At 39.6% G+C, this 15,023-nt stretch overlaps 3 protein-coding genes across 4 annotated transcripts in view; 2 read left to right on the plus strand and 1 right to left on the minus strand.

The window, feature by feature from the left end:
• The window catches only part of LOC108053642 (G-protein coupled receptor dmsr-1), a 42,707-nt gene extending 27,691 nt beyond the window's left edge, over positions 1-15,016 (plus strand). For both annotated transcript variants that reach the window (XM_017136354.2, XM_017136355.2), the window contains exons 3-8: positions 10,394-10,688; positions 11,525-11,696; positions 11,980-12,106; positions 12,343-12,537; positions 12,756-12,938; positions 14,069-15,016. In XM_017136354.2, coding sequence (XP_016991843.1) covers positions 10,422-10,688; positions 11,525-11,696; positions 11,980-12,106; positions 12,343-12,537; positions 12,756-12,938; positions 14,069-14,390 — 1,266 coding nt within the window. In that variant the 5' untranslated portion in view covers positions 10,394-10,421 and the 3' untranslated portion in view covers positions 14,391-15,016. The remainder of the gene's footprint in view (positions 1-10,393; positions 10,689-11,524; positions 11,697-11,979; positions 12,107-12,342; positions 12,538-12,755; positions 12,939-14,068) is intronic.
• Positions 1,278-3,674, plus strand: LOC108053640 (zinc finger protein 777). Its single transcript, XM_017136352.2, has 2 exons — positions 1,278-1,734; positions 1,802-3,674. The coding sequence occupies exons 1-2, from the start codon at positions 1,567-1,569 to the stop codon at positions 3,473-3,475; spliced, it is 1,842 nt and encodes a 613-aa protein (XP_016991841.1). The 5' UTR covers positions 1,278-1,566; the 3' UTR covers positions 3,476-3,674.
• Positions 6,388-6,922, minus strand: LOC108053644. Its single transcript, XM_017136356.1, has 2 exons — positions 6,816-6,922; positions 6,388-6,696 (listed from the first exon to the last, which is right to left on the minus strand). Exons 1-2 carry the CDS (start codon positions 6,825-6,827, stop codon positions 6,388-6,390), a joined length of 321 nt encoding a protein of 106 aa, XP_016991845.1. The 5' UTR covers positions 6,828-6,922.
• Positions 15,017-15,023: the final 7 nt, after the last annotated feature.

Consider the following 15,023-nt stretch of genomic DNA (forward strand, 5'->3'; position numbering starts at 1 on the left):
ACAGACAAAAGGAAGCAGCATATCCACCATAGAAGAAATAAGTTGTGGTTCGAAAAATCAGCTTTAAAATATAATTTAATAAATCCTTACTAAACGCCGAACTTTAAAAACATCTTTTGAAACCAGCTTAAATTACAACTAGAACAAACTTAATGTACAAGGATATAATCGTTAAAAATAAACATATTACAAAAACATTTCTTATTTAGTCATATTTGTAACATAAGAGAACAACTTTTTAAATGTTGTCAATAAATGAGTAAAAATTCACTTCAAATATGCACGTTATTGTTAGAGGTTTAAATTCTCACTTAAAGATGTTTAAAAATCATCTGAGAAAAGTTCATCTTTTTGCTTCTGTATTTACTGTGTTATCACGTTTATCGTGGCTTAGACACATTTTTAAGTGAATTTAAAATCTCCAGCGCCGTACCAAATCCTTAACAAAGGTTGTTGACAATTGTGACAGTGTATTGAAAGGACCTGTCGCCATTTCTGAAACATGGAAAGTGACATCCGGAAAATCGGGCGCATTAGCGCGGACATATTTCTTGGTGGCCGCAGCACATAATTGAAATAAATATCAAGTTCGTGGCATCCAAGATTTTTGGTTGGGTGGAAATTGAGGGGGTGGCACTTTATTGAAATGTGTTTTGTGTTTGCTTATTTAAAGGCAAACAAAAATAAAGTGGCTGCCGCTCTTGCAATGGGAATTGATTATAATGGAAATATTTGCCATTCTGAGTAATTCTCGGCATTTGGGGAAAATACGACATTGTAAAAGCCAGACTAAGTGCCGCGGAAATCTGCGGAGAAGGGAAAAACAAAGTGTTGAATGGTTGATGTTCAGATGTAAGAAAAGAAGGCATTTCTCAAATTAATGCGCACAACAGCGGGCGGAAATATTATGCAAATCACGTAATTTTTATTTCGCCGTGTTCAAAAGTCAAGACGACATGCTTTTTGTTTCAAGCAGATGCTTTCGGGTGGGTGGGCTATATATGCGTAGGCCTTTTGGCCCACTTTTATTGCAAACACGCGCGTTGGCCCTTTTTTAAAAAATGGAAATAATGGTTGCACCTTAAATATGGGTTACTTAGACCTTTATTATGGTTTTATGATTTATTGCAGATTTCTGGAAGTCTAAAACATTTAGCTTGGTCACCTTTTGTAGTCTCTCTAAGTCACACCTTTTGAAATTGCGCGCCTTGCATGCAGCCCTGCACTTGTTATCGATTGCCAGCGAGCATGCGCATGAGTATCGATAGGCGATGACAAACAGCTGTGTACCTATACTTATCCAATATGGCTGCAAGTAAAAAAATGTAACGCTGTGAAAAATTGCAACTCGAAGTGCATTTTCCGCTCGAAAACCCAAATAGAAAAGTGCCAGGAATGTGAATAAGTGCAGAGGAAGTCGAAAACTTCCGGACAAACAAGTGCGCGCTAAGAAATTCGCAGGAAAAAGTGAAAAACCGAAAAGTCGCCGGTGCCCCGCCAAAAAAAGAAGACACCCCCGCCCCCTGAAAACATTTCTTGAGAGAAATAAGCAAAAATAAAGCTACAATGGAAGCCGACATAACGCCCTTGGCGGAAACGAATGGGGAGCAGCGCGAAAATCCCCGCGAAAGTGCTGGAAATCCCGAGCAACAGCCACAGGAGCTGGCCAAATCCTTGGATTCCGCCGAAGATGGCGTCTCAGGAGCCGTGGGTCAGATTATAGACTACCTGGAGGTGCGGCTGGCTTGAAAAAGGCGTCAAGAACCCTTAGACTTTATGGTTTATTTCTTTAATTTTACAGGAGGATGGCGGCGCAACTGCGGATCAGGATCAGGATGCGGAAATGGGCGAGGCGGAGTACTTGGAAGGTGAGATGCCCCAGGAGGACGAAAGCGACGGATTAGATGGTTCGCAGGGCGAGAAGACTAAACCAGCCGGTCACGAACCAACCAATAAGGAGGATTTACCCGACACTGCAGCTGAAAAAGAAGATTTAAAGGAGAAGTCTGGAGAGGAAGAAGAAAAAGATACTGAGCAAGAGAAGGAAGCAACGCCCTCGGGTGGAGAAGCTGGCGAAGGCAGCCCAGACAAGATGGAAGTAGATACACCAGCCGAAAAGGATGGGGAGGAAGCTGACCCAGACGATGAAAAAGAACCTGCTGGGCCAGACGATGAATCGGCCATTGACGAAGGTGAAGAACCCATCGAAGAAGATGAAGACCCCAACGAAGAAGGTGAAGAGCCCACCGAAGAAGGAGAGGAAATTGACCAAGAATTCGAGACCGCCACCGATGCCGAGGGCGAACTAATCACCGGCGATGAACCCGGCGAGCTGGGAGATGTAGCTCCCGTTCGGGAGCGCAAGAAAGAGGAGCCCGTCGACGAGAACCAATGTCGCGTCTGCACCAGCAAGGAGGAGCTAGTCGACCTGTTCAAGAAGCAAATCGATGCCACGCCCGCGGACATGCTGCTGGTCATCTGTCCTAGTGTCTCGATTTTGCCCAAGGACTTTATGCCGCAGTTCATATGCACCAAGTGCATGGGCAGCCTCACCATAGCCATACAGCTGAGGAAGCAGCTAGAGACCACGGACCAAGACCTGCGCAAGCGCCTGTCTAGGAGCAAGAACAAGGTGCGAAGGCCCCGCGGCTATGTGGTCATCGATGCACCCGTCACCGATTCCAGCGAGGATGAGGATGAACTCGACGATGAGTTCAAGGTATCCGATGTGGGCGGCACCACGAGTGCAGATAGCGACTCCGCGGACTCCGATGTTAGTGAGAAGAAGAAGGAGAAAAAGAAGCCCGGTCGTCCTGGACGTCCGCGTAAGAAGCCGCTAAAGAGGAGTCCGGAGAGCGATGAAGAGCCATCCAGCGCCCAGAAGAAGAAGTACCAGCCATCGCCGGGGGCTGCCGTGGGTCCATTCGAGTGCCCCAAGTGCGACTTGACCTTTTCGCGCAAACAGTCCTACGTGCTGCACCGCAAGACGCACGAGAGGATAGAGCATGCGTGCCCCATCTGCGGCAAGAAGTTCAAGGTGGAGTGGGCCTACAAGACGCACATGCAGCGGCACGAACAGGAGCGCGCCCACTTCCGCTGCGAGCTGTGCCCCAAGATCTTCCGTCTGCGGGCCGAGTTGAAGCACCACATGGCCCAGCGGCACGACGAGCATGGATTTATTTACGAGTGCAAGCGTTGCCAGCGCACCTTCCTCACGCAGCAGCGTTTGCAGCGCCACCAGGCCGCCGGCTGCCAGCGGCACAAGGAGGAGCCGGCTCGCATGAAGGAGGACCAGCCACGCATCAAGCAGGAGCCGCGCATTAAGGAGGAGCGCATCAGCCATGTACACGTCCAATCGCACGGCCAGGGAAACAACAGCAACATGGGAAAACGTCGACCCGGCGAAGGTCGGGATCTTTTCAAGGCCGTGGCCCCACCAACCACCACCTACTGGAGCGACAGCTTCTCGGACTAGAATCATGGTGCGGTTGCGGACTTCTGTTTTAATCAACGATTTTAAGTTTCCCCTAGCTGTAGAATGAAATCAGTGCAAATAAATCACATTTGTAATAAATACAAAATAAAATAAGTGAAAGTTGCAACTATTTGTAAACTTCTCCAACTGAATAAGTAAGCAAACAATAAAATAAAAGGTTCGATTTATGGCAAATTGATATTACCGACTTTAATTTAATGTGAATGTGTTTGCACAAACTTTGGTTTTTTCGTTTATTTATTTATTTATGCAGAATGCGAATGCCAATTGATTAGAATTTCTATGACAGATTCAACGAGGTATGACAGTTGAACATTTGACCATTATTTACCAAAGTATTATTCAAAAAAGTTCAACTCAAATCGCCACTTTTGAAATATTAATTTTGTTCTAACGAGTGCCATATAGGACGCACAGACAAAAGAATTACTACTTCATGCAGCTGAGGACCTAAACTATCAATTCCTGGTTTATTTTGAAAAAAATATTTTTTTTACAGATTTTGTCATTTTTTATAAGGGGTTACATTATCAGTTTTTGCGAAAAATCGACTATAAATAAATTTTTTAGCTGTGAATGCCACTCGACTGGAAATTTCATAACGAATTCATAGAGGTATGACATTCCAACATCTGAATATTATTTCCCAGGGTTTTGATCTAAAAACCGAAATAAAAGTGGGTTTTTCGGGATCTCCGGATTTTTGCATTTTTCATAAGGGGTTACATCATGAATATTTGTCAAAAATCGACTGATTTGAAATTTTTTAGCTGTAAATGCCATCCGATTGGAAATTTTATAACGAATTCAACGAGGTATGACATTCCAACATCAGACTATTATTTCCCAGGGTTTTGATCTAAAAACCGAAATAAAAGTGGGTTTTTCGGGATCTCCGGATTTTGGCATTTTTGATAAGGGGTTACATCATGAATATTTGCTAAAAATCAACTGATTTGAAATTTTTTAGCTGTGAATGCCATCCGATTGGAAATTTTATGACGAATTCAACGAGGTATGACATTCCACCATCAGACCATTATTTCCCAGGGTTTTGATCAAAAAACCGAAATAAAAGTGGGTTTTTCCGGAAATCCGGATTTTCACATTTTTTATAAGGGGTTACATCATGAATATTTGTCAAAAATCGACTGATTTGAAATTTTTTAGCTGTAAATGCCATCCGATTGGAAATTTTATAACGAATTCAACGAGGTATGACATTCCAACATCAGACTATTATTTCCCAGGGTTTTGATCTAAAAACCGAAATAAAAGTGGGTTTTTCGGGATCTCCGGATTTTGGCATTTTTGATAAGGGGTTACATCATCCATATTTGCCAAAAATCGACTGATTTGAAATTTTTTAGCTGTGAATGCCATCCGATTGGAAATTTTATAACGAATTCAACGAGGTATGACATTCCAATATCAGACCATTATTTCCTATTGTTTTGATCGAAAAACCGAAATAAAAGTGGGTTTTTCCGGATATCCGGATTTTGGCATTTTTGATAAGTTCAAGTTTTTTTTGCAAAAAATCGACTAAAATTAATTTATTTAGCTGTGAATGCCAATCTATTGGAAATTTTATAACGAATTGAAAAGGAAGTTAAACACAATTAATTTAGAATAAATTTGTCAAGAAGGCAAGCGACAGCATTCAAAATCCAGTGTTAATTATAACCTAGAAACCATCCAATTCCTTGAGTTCTTTGAGAAATTTCATAATTTTGACTTTATTAGTTTGTTCTGCTGCTGAGTCCACTTGCCATTCGCAACATGAACTTTACAAGCTGCTGAAGTTAATTTACGATGCTCATTGAATGGCAGCTTGGGGCATCCATCCCCATAAAACCACAGAGAGTGCAAATGAACTAAGCTTCATAAAATATTAATATAAATTGTCCGTTGGCTACAAGTGCATCATTACATGTGGCGCAGCTTTGTAGACCAAAATGGTTTCCATTGAAGTCCCCTAAAGTGGTCGCCAAAGCTGGGTTTTACGAAATGAGAGCATTTAATGCTTTGTTAGGGGCGTCGCATTGCATTGCCCCACAATCATGGCCATCATTGTGCAGGCTAATGTTTATAATGTCGCATGCGGACCCCAATTACGAGTGTTTAACTGCAGGGATTATATTTGCCATTCCCCCCAGTCAAACAGAATTGCAGCTTACATACAGGGAAAACAAAAGGAAGTAGCCATCTAAAGTGTGTAAGATATTTGACAATAAGAAAAAGGTTGTATGGTATTACATGGTTATTCTTTCAAAATGGATTAGAAGTGAGTTTTAAGGCGGCGTGGTATGTATTACGAGATGTTCAATAAATGTTTTTTAAGAACACATTATTTTATATGATATATAAAATATAATTTTCAATTTTTGAACAATTTTTTGTTTTTGAAAACAATATAATAGATTCGATTTTAAGTTTATTTTGAAACTGGTTAAAGATTAAATATAAGTAAAGAGCAATTTCATTTTTAAAAATGCTTATATAGTTTTCAGATCTTTTAGTGGCTTAGATATTTTGCAACTATTCTTACTAAGGTTTTTTCTATTTATCAAATAGTTGTGATTTTTCCTATTTCTTTTGCGTGAGTTGATTGGGAAAAGTGTGTTTAAGATTAAGAAATCTTTTGTTTTTCTTTTGCTTTATAACACGAATTTCTCCTCCGTGTATGTCAAGGATACTAAGTTAGTCTCTGCCCCAAAGACTTAAAGGCAAACTTAAAGGCAACCACACTGGCTCGACCTCAATGTTTATTTACAAAGCCAACAGAGCGAATTTGGGGGAGGAAGTCCGATGCAAATTTGAAGTTGTGGGATTGTTGCCGCGGAATAAGGTGTTTTGCTGATGGTGCTGCTGCTGCTCCGCGGACTTGTTTAGAAGTGGTGGATGGAGTGGTAGCTGGGCAGGTGGTACGACAGCGAGGACACCGGGTGGTGGGCGATCAGGGGGGCGTGGGCGATGAGCGGTGCATGCGAGATGAGCGGTGCATGCGAGATAATCGGGGCATGGTGCACCACCGTGGGGGCGGAGATGTAGTGCGAATGGGTGACCAGGGGGGCGTGGTGGTAGCCCAGTCCCAAGGACAAGCCCCGTTTGGCCTTCACCGAGGACTCTTGCTGCTCCTCGGCGGCGGGAGCAGGTGCGGCCAGGATACAGGCGAGGCTGGCCACAAGCAGAAGTAGCTTTGGTGTTTTTCCAGGAATTTTCCATTAGCGTTTAATGAGCAAGAGAGCAGGAAAGAAATGCAGGAATATTAGACGTTTTCGAAAAGTATTTACTCAACTATGCCATTCTAGCTTACAGTGAATTTCATTTTGTTTGTCTATGTATGATTTATGGTTGAAGCGTCTTGAAACTGTTCGCGCACTGGCTTTAATTCAACTAACGACGCTGGCAGTCAGAACCACTGCATTTATACGATTCGTCGAGCGGTGCGTGGATTGTTAGAAACTCACTCAAAACTAAGTCAAACGCACTCATTAGGCAAAAACTATTTAGGCCCAAAAATAAGCTAAAAATCGCACAAGATACTCATCGAGAAAAATATGCCCACATCAAGCCAAAATTGAAAAAACAAGCCGAGTGACTCAAGAAATGGATACTTGTGTGCGAGTGGGGCTGAGTGTATCTGAGTATCTAAGTATCTAAGTATCTGGCAGAACGCCACAGTCAGTCCACATAAATTGGTTTCTAATTCAGCAAATTATTTGGAGTACTCACTTTGAGTGTCGATTGCCACCATAATTTATCGGCAGCTGCGGTGCTCCGAAAGATCATCTCAATAATTCCAATTACTAAATGCCAAAACCATAAATAACCATCATTTTATTTGGCTGGCCACTTGTGAACCATTGTGGAAATGGCTTTTTGCCAACAATTATAGTTGTGGCAATTTTCATTAGCACATTTCAAACAGTGTAAAAAATATCTATAAAATGTAAACTAACTTGCAAAACGATTTAAATAAATAATTAATTCCGATATTTTCCCTTGTAATAATTATTGCAGTTTAACTCGGATTACATTTTTTGAATTCAATACAATCGCTGAGCATTAAATTGCAATTTTTAACCCAATGCAAAGTACAAACTGAGGTAATTTATTATTCAATCATAAGCTCTGCATGTAAAATAAAGCCCAGAATTAATGTTTAAATTCATTTTGGTTTTCTATTGGTAAAATGGGCTGCAGCATAAACAAACAAGCTGGCATTTATCCTGTCTATAATCTATGGAAAATATTGCAACAAGGTTTTCCATGCAGCTGTTCCACAAAGACAATGACAAATGAGTGTAATAAATTTTCAATGAGTCTGAATTCTATTATGAGTTGAACCATTATATTTTGAACAATTTGTATATCATTGCGAATTTAATTAACGGCGACAGCAACAAATGGTTGCTACTGTGTTTACCTTGGCTAATTGAAAATAGCACTTAAAGGTGGAGTATAGGGGATTCCGATAAAGTCCCTGTTGCTTGGAGCGTTTATGTGGTAGTTGCAGCTATTTAATGGCCTTAATAATTGAGCCCTGTTATGGGCCACAAATGCCTGGAAGTGAAAAGCTGTGGGACCGTTGAGTCAATTGGCCCAGCGGGATTCTATACGGCCTGAGCTGTATTTGATAAGAGTCCTGCGTCCTCTATCCATTTTACCACCGTGAAATGTGCTAATAAAAAATAAGGAAACACAGGCATAGAAATGTATGTACACTGAGGGAAAAGACACTGTCATAATTTATAAAAAATATAGGTTTATATATTCAAGAATTTCTATATTGTTTTTTATTTTTTTTTGTATTTTTGTATTAATTTTAAATGAAACCTTTTTGATTTTTCTCTGTGTACACACATTTGACAAGCGGAACGTTAATTAACGGCCTGGCGGATGGCAGAAAAAGAGAAACAGCATCAGCAAAAGGAAAAGCCTGGGGCGCCATCGCGGTTTATCTGCAGATGTCAGTTGGTGGCGCCATTTTCTTTTCTGGTGGGTGGTTGGGTTGGATTCTTGTGGGTGCGCCACCTGTTTAGACACATTTCTCAAGGTCACGTAATTGTGAATACAAAACAACTTATGGTAACAGATAAGCTATATGGGCTGAGGGGTCTGAAAATTCATCGCTAATAAAGCTAGTGTTTCTTTACATGCTGATTAAGTATATATTTAAATATATTAGTTGATTCAAAAAATCTTAAATAAATGCTAGATGATTATTCGCTCATTAAGTGAATACATAGTATAATTAAAATAACAATTTTAGTAAAAAATACTATATTATTAGAGCAAGTCCATAAATAGTCCACAAAGCTTAAATAACACAGTATTTAACCTTCGTATAATTACTGCACATAGCGGTAAACGAATTAAGCGGATATTAATAAATGTCATATCCTCTTTTAACGAAATTTCCGCAAAAAAGTCCCTTTCATTACATGTGGCAAGGAGATTTTATACCCACTGAAATCAAATGGTTTTTTGCGTACCGATTTCATTTTGATTGAATGTTCGGAGGCCATAACGAATAATTGCCCTCAACAGATGTATGCGTTTGACGTAATCGAAAGGCCAATCGATCAAAATCAAAAAAGCTGACAGAAATTGGTTCGACTGGCAGTCAAGTTGCTGATCAGTAAAACAACATTTAACCGGGCTAGTAATTCAAAAATATGCGTACCACATGTGGCACTGCAATCGTGTGGCAAAGAGGTGGAGTTGCGAAATGAGCTGCGAACAGGATTCTGATTTGTATTCAGATTCGTCGGGGCCATTAGCCAAATGCAACACCTTTGACGACATGTGGACACATCGACTTTGATTCGGCCAACTGAGTGATCTGGGTAGCAGTGTCATATGCCAACCGTCGGCTGTGTGGACATAGCTCTTGCACAATAAAAAATAAATATAACATTTATATTAGAGAATTTAAAAATTAAACCAATCAATAAAGAAATGTAATAAAAAACACAATTTACAACAATTGTTTAGTATATTTCTAAACCTGGAGCATTAAAAAGCAGAACCAATCAGTATAAATAAGAATAAAATAAAATATAAAAGCATAGGTTGGACTGGAGAATGTGCAATAAACTTATTACCCACAAATATCCGATATATATCTCTGTGTATATCTGGACCTGCATTTACAGCGAATTAGATTTCTCTCTAAGTGCGTTGCCAATTAATTGCCTACAACGCCCAGGCATTTTCGAATCGCAGGTAGACAGTTGAACAGTTGGACAGGTGTGCTCAGCTCCACTTTGGCCACTCAAAAGTTGCATTACTTTTTGTTAATTATGCTGCACAGTTGCGGTGGCACTCGCTCGGAATGTCGCCACCGCATATCCATAATTGTGCAATGGCATAGAAAACTGGCTGCCAAGGTTTATGTTTGAAAATCAGAGTTTTTCAATAGTCCATATTGTTTACATGTCGTCGAGGGATGCAAATTTTAATGTCAATCAGGCAGCATGACAATGTCATCACTCAGGCAATAGTTTCACAAATAAGGTCACAGAATACCTATCCGTTTTAATAAACTAAACTTTGTTGGCAGGGAGTCTGGTAAGCCACAAAAATGTATTATATTTACTCAGCATGTGTTTGGTTCACGGGGAGAATCCCTTTAGTTGTAGGCTAACTAATTAAAAGCATGCACATAGCGAAAAATCAGAAAATAAGGAAGGTATAAAATGTAAACAAAGTTTTTTTCCATTAAGTAAAAGTATAACTTTTTAAACAAGACATAAAAAATCATTTGAAAACAAAATTTGAATTCTCCAACAGTAAGGAAATTTCAAAAGAAATTCTGACAAGTTAACGATTTCCTTATTAGATTTTTTCTCTGTCTAATACAACCTTTCCCTTTTCCTTTTGTTTCAGCCTCTGATTAGCAGTTTATTTATCACGAATGAAAATCAATTATCTGGCTGCAATGATGCAGGACATCGGTAACGTGGGCCAGACCCATTTGGAGCCCCGCAAACCCTTCAACGACACAGTTTTAAAGGGCTACAAATTGACCAGCAACGATATAGATAACTTTTTGAAGTACTGGCATGAGTTCCAGATGAAGAACGCATCCTCACAGGTGGACGAATGCCAGGGATACTGTCAGGGGGAAATCTACAACTGGCTGCGAGCCTACAACAGCATTCATGGATACGTTTCCCTGATGGTAAGTTCAATCTAACTATCCCCCAGAAATTTCATATGGGGGAAAAGCAAAGGAAAGTTTTGACTAATGATAAGAAGGGAAAGGCAAAGGCAAAGGCGTTTCATGAATGCAGCCGAGAAAGGTTCTCTGATAAATTCAAGGGACTGCTTCACCTTTGAACTCTTACCCAACTCCTGGGAATTTGGTCCTTTTTCTGAATTAAAGCTACTCTGTGCGCTCAGTTTAACCATCAACATTTCAAATCAAATTAAGGGCCTTAAATCAGGATCTTTTGTTTTTCTCTTTCCTTGCTTTTAAACGATTTTTTTGAAGGGATACAAATTACATTTGATGTGGTTGTGGTTGAGGCGTTAATTTGATTTCCTTCAGACTTTAATTTCCAGACATTAGGTTTTTTTTTGTCTTTTCAGACGGGATAAAGGCTAATGAACGGGTAGCCTTTTCTCGTAAAAGGATTCATTTTGTAAATCAGTTGCTCTCTAAATAATTTTATTTTCTGCTTACGGAATTTAATTTCATTAGCATAGAAGGAAAAAAAGACATAGTTGAGCTCTACAAAGAGGCAGAACTTAGTAACCCAAAGTTCGACAACAACAGTTGGCAACAGTTCCATTTGGCAGATGACAGGGAAATTGAAAATGTTGGGGGAAAAATGTAAAAAGAACGGACCAAGTCAGTTGCTAGCCGAGCTGAATGAATAAAACATTCAAACGTTTTGGCATCGAAGGGGAAAAATGGGGAAGTCCATTCAATTGGAAGTGTGTGAACGCTCAAACTTTCGGTTTTATAAATAACAGATTTTGTGTTGCTTTTCGTTATTTGCTTGAATCACATAGATTTGCATATTCGGGACAATAGCAAACATCTTGAACATAATGGTCCTCACGAGAAAGGAAATGGCCAAGACGCCCATAAATAATATCCTCAAGTGGTTGGCGGTGGCCGATATGTTCGTGATGCTGGAATATATACCCTACACATCGTATCAGTATATTTATATGGGTCCAGGTAAGCGAAAAATAATTTAATTATCATTAGAGCTGTGTTTTTTTTTTATTTTTCTCTGGCAAACAATGCCATTTTAACAGCTTAGTTCATCTATTATAAATATTTGTTCATAAGCCTGAAATATTTCATTTAAAACTAAAGCCAGAGACACTTAAAAAAGTTAATTAAAATTATTGTGAGCAAACAAGTGTTATTTAAGAGTGTTTTTTTAGCTTGATTTTTAAAAAAGAGCTAAACTTGTAAACTTTCCTGACCAATTATGTAATTAATTTCATCTGAACAGGTGAAAAAGATCTGAGCTACACCTGGGCGGTTTGTCTGCTGGTCCACATGCACTTCACGCAGATCCTGCATACGATTTCCATTGGATTGACTGTTACACTGGCGGTGTGGCGATATGTGGCCATCAGGTGAGGGGATTTTTCAGCCTGCTTTGCATGCTATATGCATGCTATATTCCCTGGGATTCAGATTCCCCGTCATCCATGTAGAGTTGGGCACCGATTCATACCAATCATGCTAATCCACATCCGCAATTCGAACAGACATCCGGCTAATCTGACTAACACATCAATGTGGCAATGTGGCTTCTCTTCTCTTCCCCGTCTTTTGTTTATAGCCAAATGTTACCGTCTCTATTCCACAGACATCCGAACGGGGGCTGTGCCAACTTCCTGCTCGCACATTCCCGGGAGGCGATCCTCCTGCCCTTCATCCTGTCCCCGATCCTCTGCCTGCCCACGTACTTCGTGTTCAAGGTGCGCGAGACCTACGACGTGGACAAGGCCAATGAGGAGGCCATGTACCACGTCTACTTCGACAAGGACTCGGTGCTCTACAGGTGGGTTTTAGATGATGTGAGCCGAACTCAAAGGATTATCCATATTGTATAAGCTGAGATCCCCGGTTTAAATGATGAAATATTCTAAGTAATAATAATACTAAAAGTACTGACAATACCAAAAATACTAAGTATTTATAATACTTACATCACACACTTCTAGATAGTCCTTTGTTCATCTTGACTGATATTTCTTTTTTGTGTACTTTGTTTTTTAGGTTCAATTTCTGGATACATTCCGTGCTAATCAAACTTCTGCCATGCGGCATTTTGATCGTGATCAGTGCAGTACTCATGCATGTTTTGTGCGAGGCCTCGAGACGTCGTCTAAAACTAAGGGATTACAATAATCCTGCCAAGTATGCCATCCAGCTCAACCTGAACGAAGCCAAGTCCAAGAAGTGAGTACTAGTGTGTCGCAATTATAAACATTAAATCATATAGTATTAGTTATAGATTAATCAAATGATAATGAATTAAACGAAATACAATCAAACTTTTAACTCAACATTGTAAAATAGACAGAACCTGAAGTTAGACCCTAATTAAACTAATATAAATCCTATTACTATGCACAACATAAAGAAGTCGGCCAAAAGCCATAGGAACCGCTAACCCGCGCTATAACTTTAGTTTATAACTTTAAGCTTACAGTTTGTAAATAAAAAAAATATTGTTTTTGAGTCATCATTTTTGAATTTCCAATTAAGGGTCTGAAAAAATCGTTAAAATGTATTTACGTGTGGATTTAAAGTGCTCGTTCCCTTGCATTTTGTAGTGAAGTATTTTTGTCAATTGCTTTTATTTCCTTTTTGGTTGATGTTTGAACATCTGCTGTTATGAGTTGCAAATTGCGAAGCTTATTTGAGATCCTGTTGGGCTCATGTTATTTTCGGCATAAGCATTTTTATTTCCCCAAACACACATTCCAGTTTACCAGATTTCTCTTCACCAGTTTCCACTTGACCAGTCAATAATGTCAGTCCTGTAGTTTGTCTTTGACATGCTCAAAGCTTCACAGTTTATGGACTCCTTGGCCCTGATTTAGATTTCTGGGTATTTGTAAATGGTATGAGGGGGAATTTTTTTTACGTTGTCTTTAAATGTCCAAGGACTTTTTCAATGTGATTTATATTTCTCAGTATTTATACAAAATTTTTCAAGGGAATTACATTGTACTTGATTTGAGAGGGGAATGACTTAAAATATCTAAGATTCAACCAGTTGGCTTATTTACATTTTTGTATGTCACGCATTCATAAGAAAAATAATATTTCACCAAGGAATAATAGCAGATTTATTTGCATTTACTCAGCAAGAACAGAAATAAAGCAAACATATTTTATTACATAACTGTATTTTATTGCAGGTACAATTAATTTTACATTTGTAATATTTAAAAAAGATTCGAATTGGAAAAAGTAACGTAAAGAGTATAATAGGAAACCCCATAGGAATATTTATAGTTTTCAATGATTATTTATTGAAGAGTCCCTTATTTTGATGATTGTTTCCATTTCCCTCGTTTCAGGCCTCCTCGCTGCGATCGTCGCAATGATCGGACTACCCTTTTGTTGGTGGCAGTACTGGTTCTGTTCCTGATCACCGAATTCCCGCAGGGATTACTGGGTCTGCTGTCCGGAGTGATGGAGAAGTGCTTCTTCGCCCACTGCTATCCGCCCTTTGGCGAACTGATGGACCTCCTGGCCCTGATCAATGCCGCCGTAGGATTCGTGCTCTACGGACTGATGTCGAAGCAGTTCCGGTCCACCTTCAGATCGCTCTTCATGAAGCGGCACTTTGGCAGCACCGAGATGACCAGGCTAACACGAGTTACCACGACTTGTGTTTAAGTTTGGTCTGGGAAGAGAGTCTCCGAGATGTGATTATGAGTAGGATCAAAAGGAAGGATCATTTTGAGGAAACAGATTTACGGGGATTAGGTGAAGGACATCCAAGATGTCCCGGGCTGGCTCCATTTGAATTTCTAAATTATAAACTTTATAAAAGTTTCGTTTACTCGAGTAACGAAAAAAGAAACTGTGAGTGCGGGATTAATCTACACACTGATCGATGCACTATTAATTTACTTTCGTTGTCCAAGAAGATTTGTCTTTAGATTGATTGGTGCATTGATCGGTTCAAAAATTGATTCTGCTTGTGATTTGGCTGTTTTGAAAGTGCCATTTCATTTCCAACTTAATTACGTTAGCCAGTTGGTGTTTCAATTTCATATTAGTGTGTAAGTTTTTGCTAGGCTAAGGCAGTACAAGCTGTACAAATACGAGACATTTACTTTTCACTAAGGCCAAACCATTAATATAGCTAAGCTAAGAGGAAAGAAAAACTCTACGAGCCCCTAGTTGTTTTTTCCTCTTGGCTGGTATTATTAAATGCTATTTTGGTAATACTTCGATTACTGGATTCTGGAGTTAAACGTCAATGCATTTTACATTGGCTCTTTTGTAAACCTAATCATATGTATT

This window comes from Drosophila rhopaloa, unplaced genomic scaffold (genome assembly GCF_018152115.1).
Source record: "Drosophila rhopaloa isolate 14029-0021.01 unplaced genomic scaffold, ASM1815211v1 contig_115, whole genome shotgun sequence".
In the NCBI taxonomy this organism is placed as follows: Eukaryota; Metazoa; Arthropoda; class Insecta; order Diptera; family Drosophilidae; genus Drosophila; species Drosophila rhopaloa.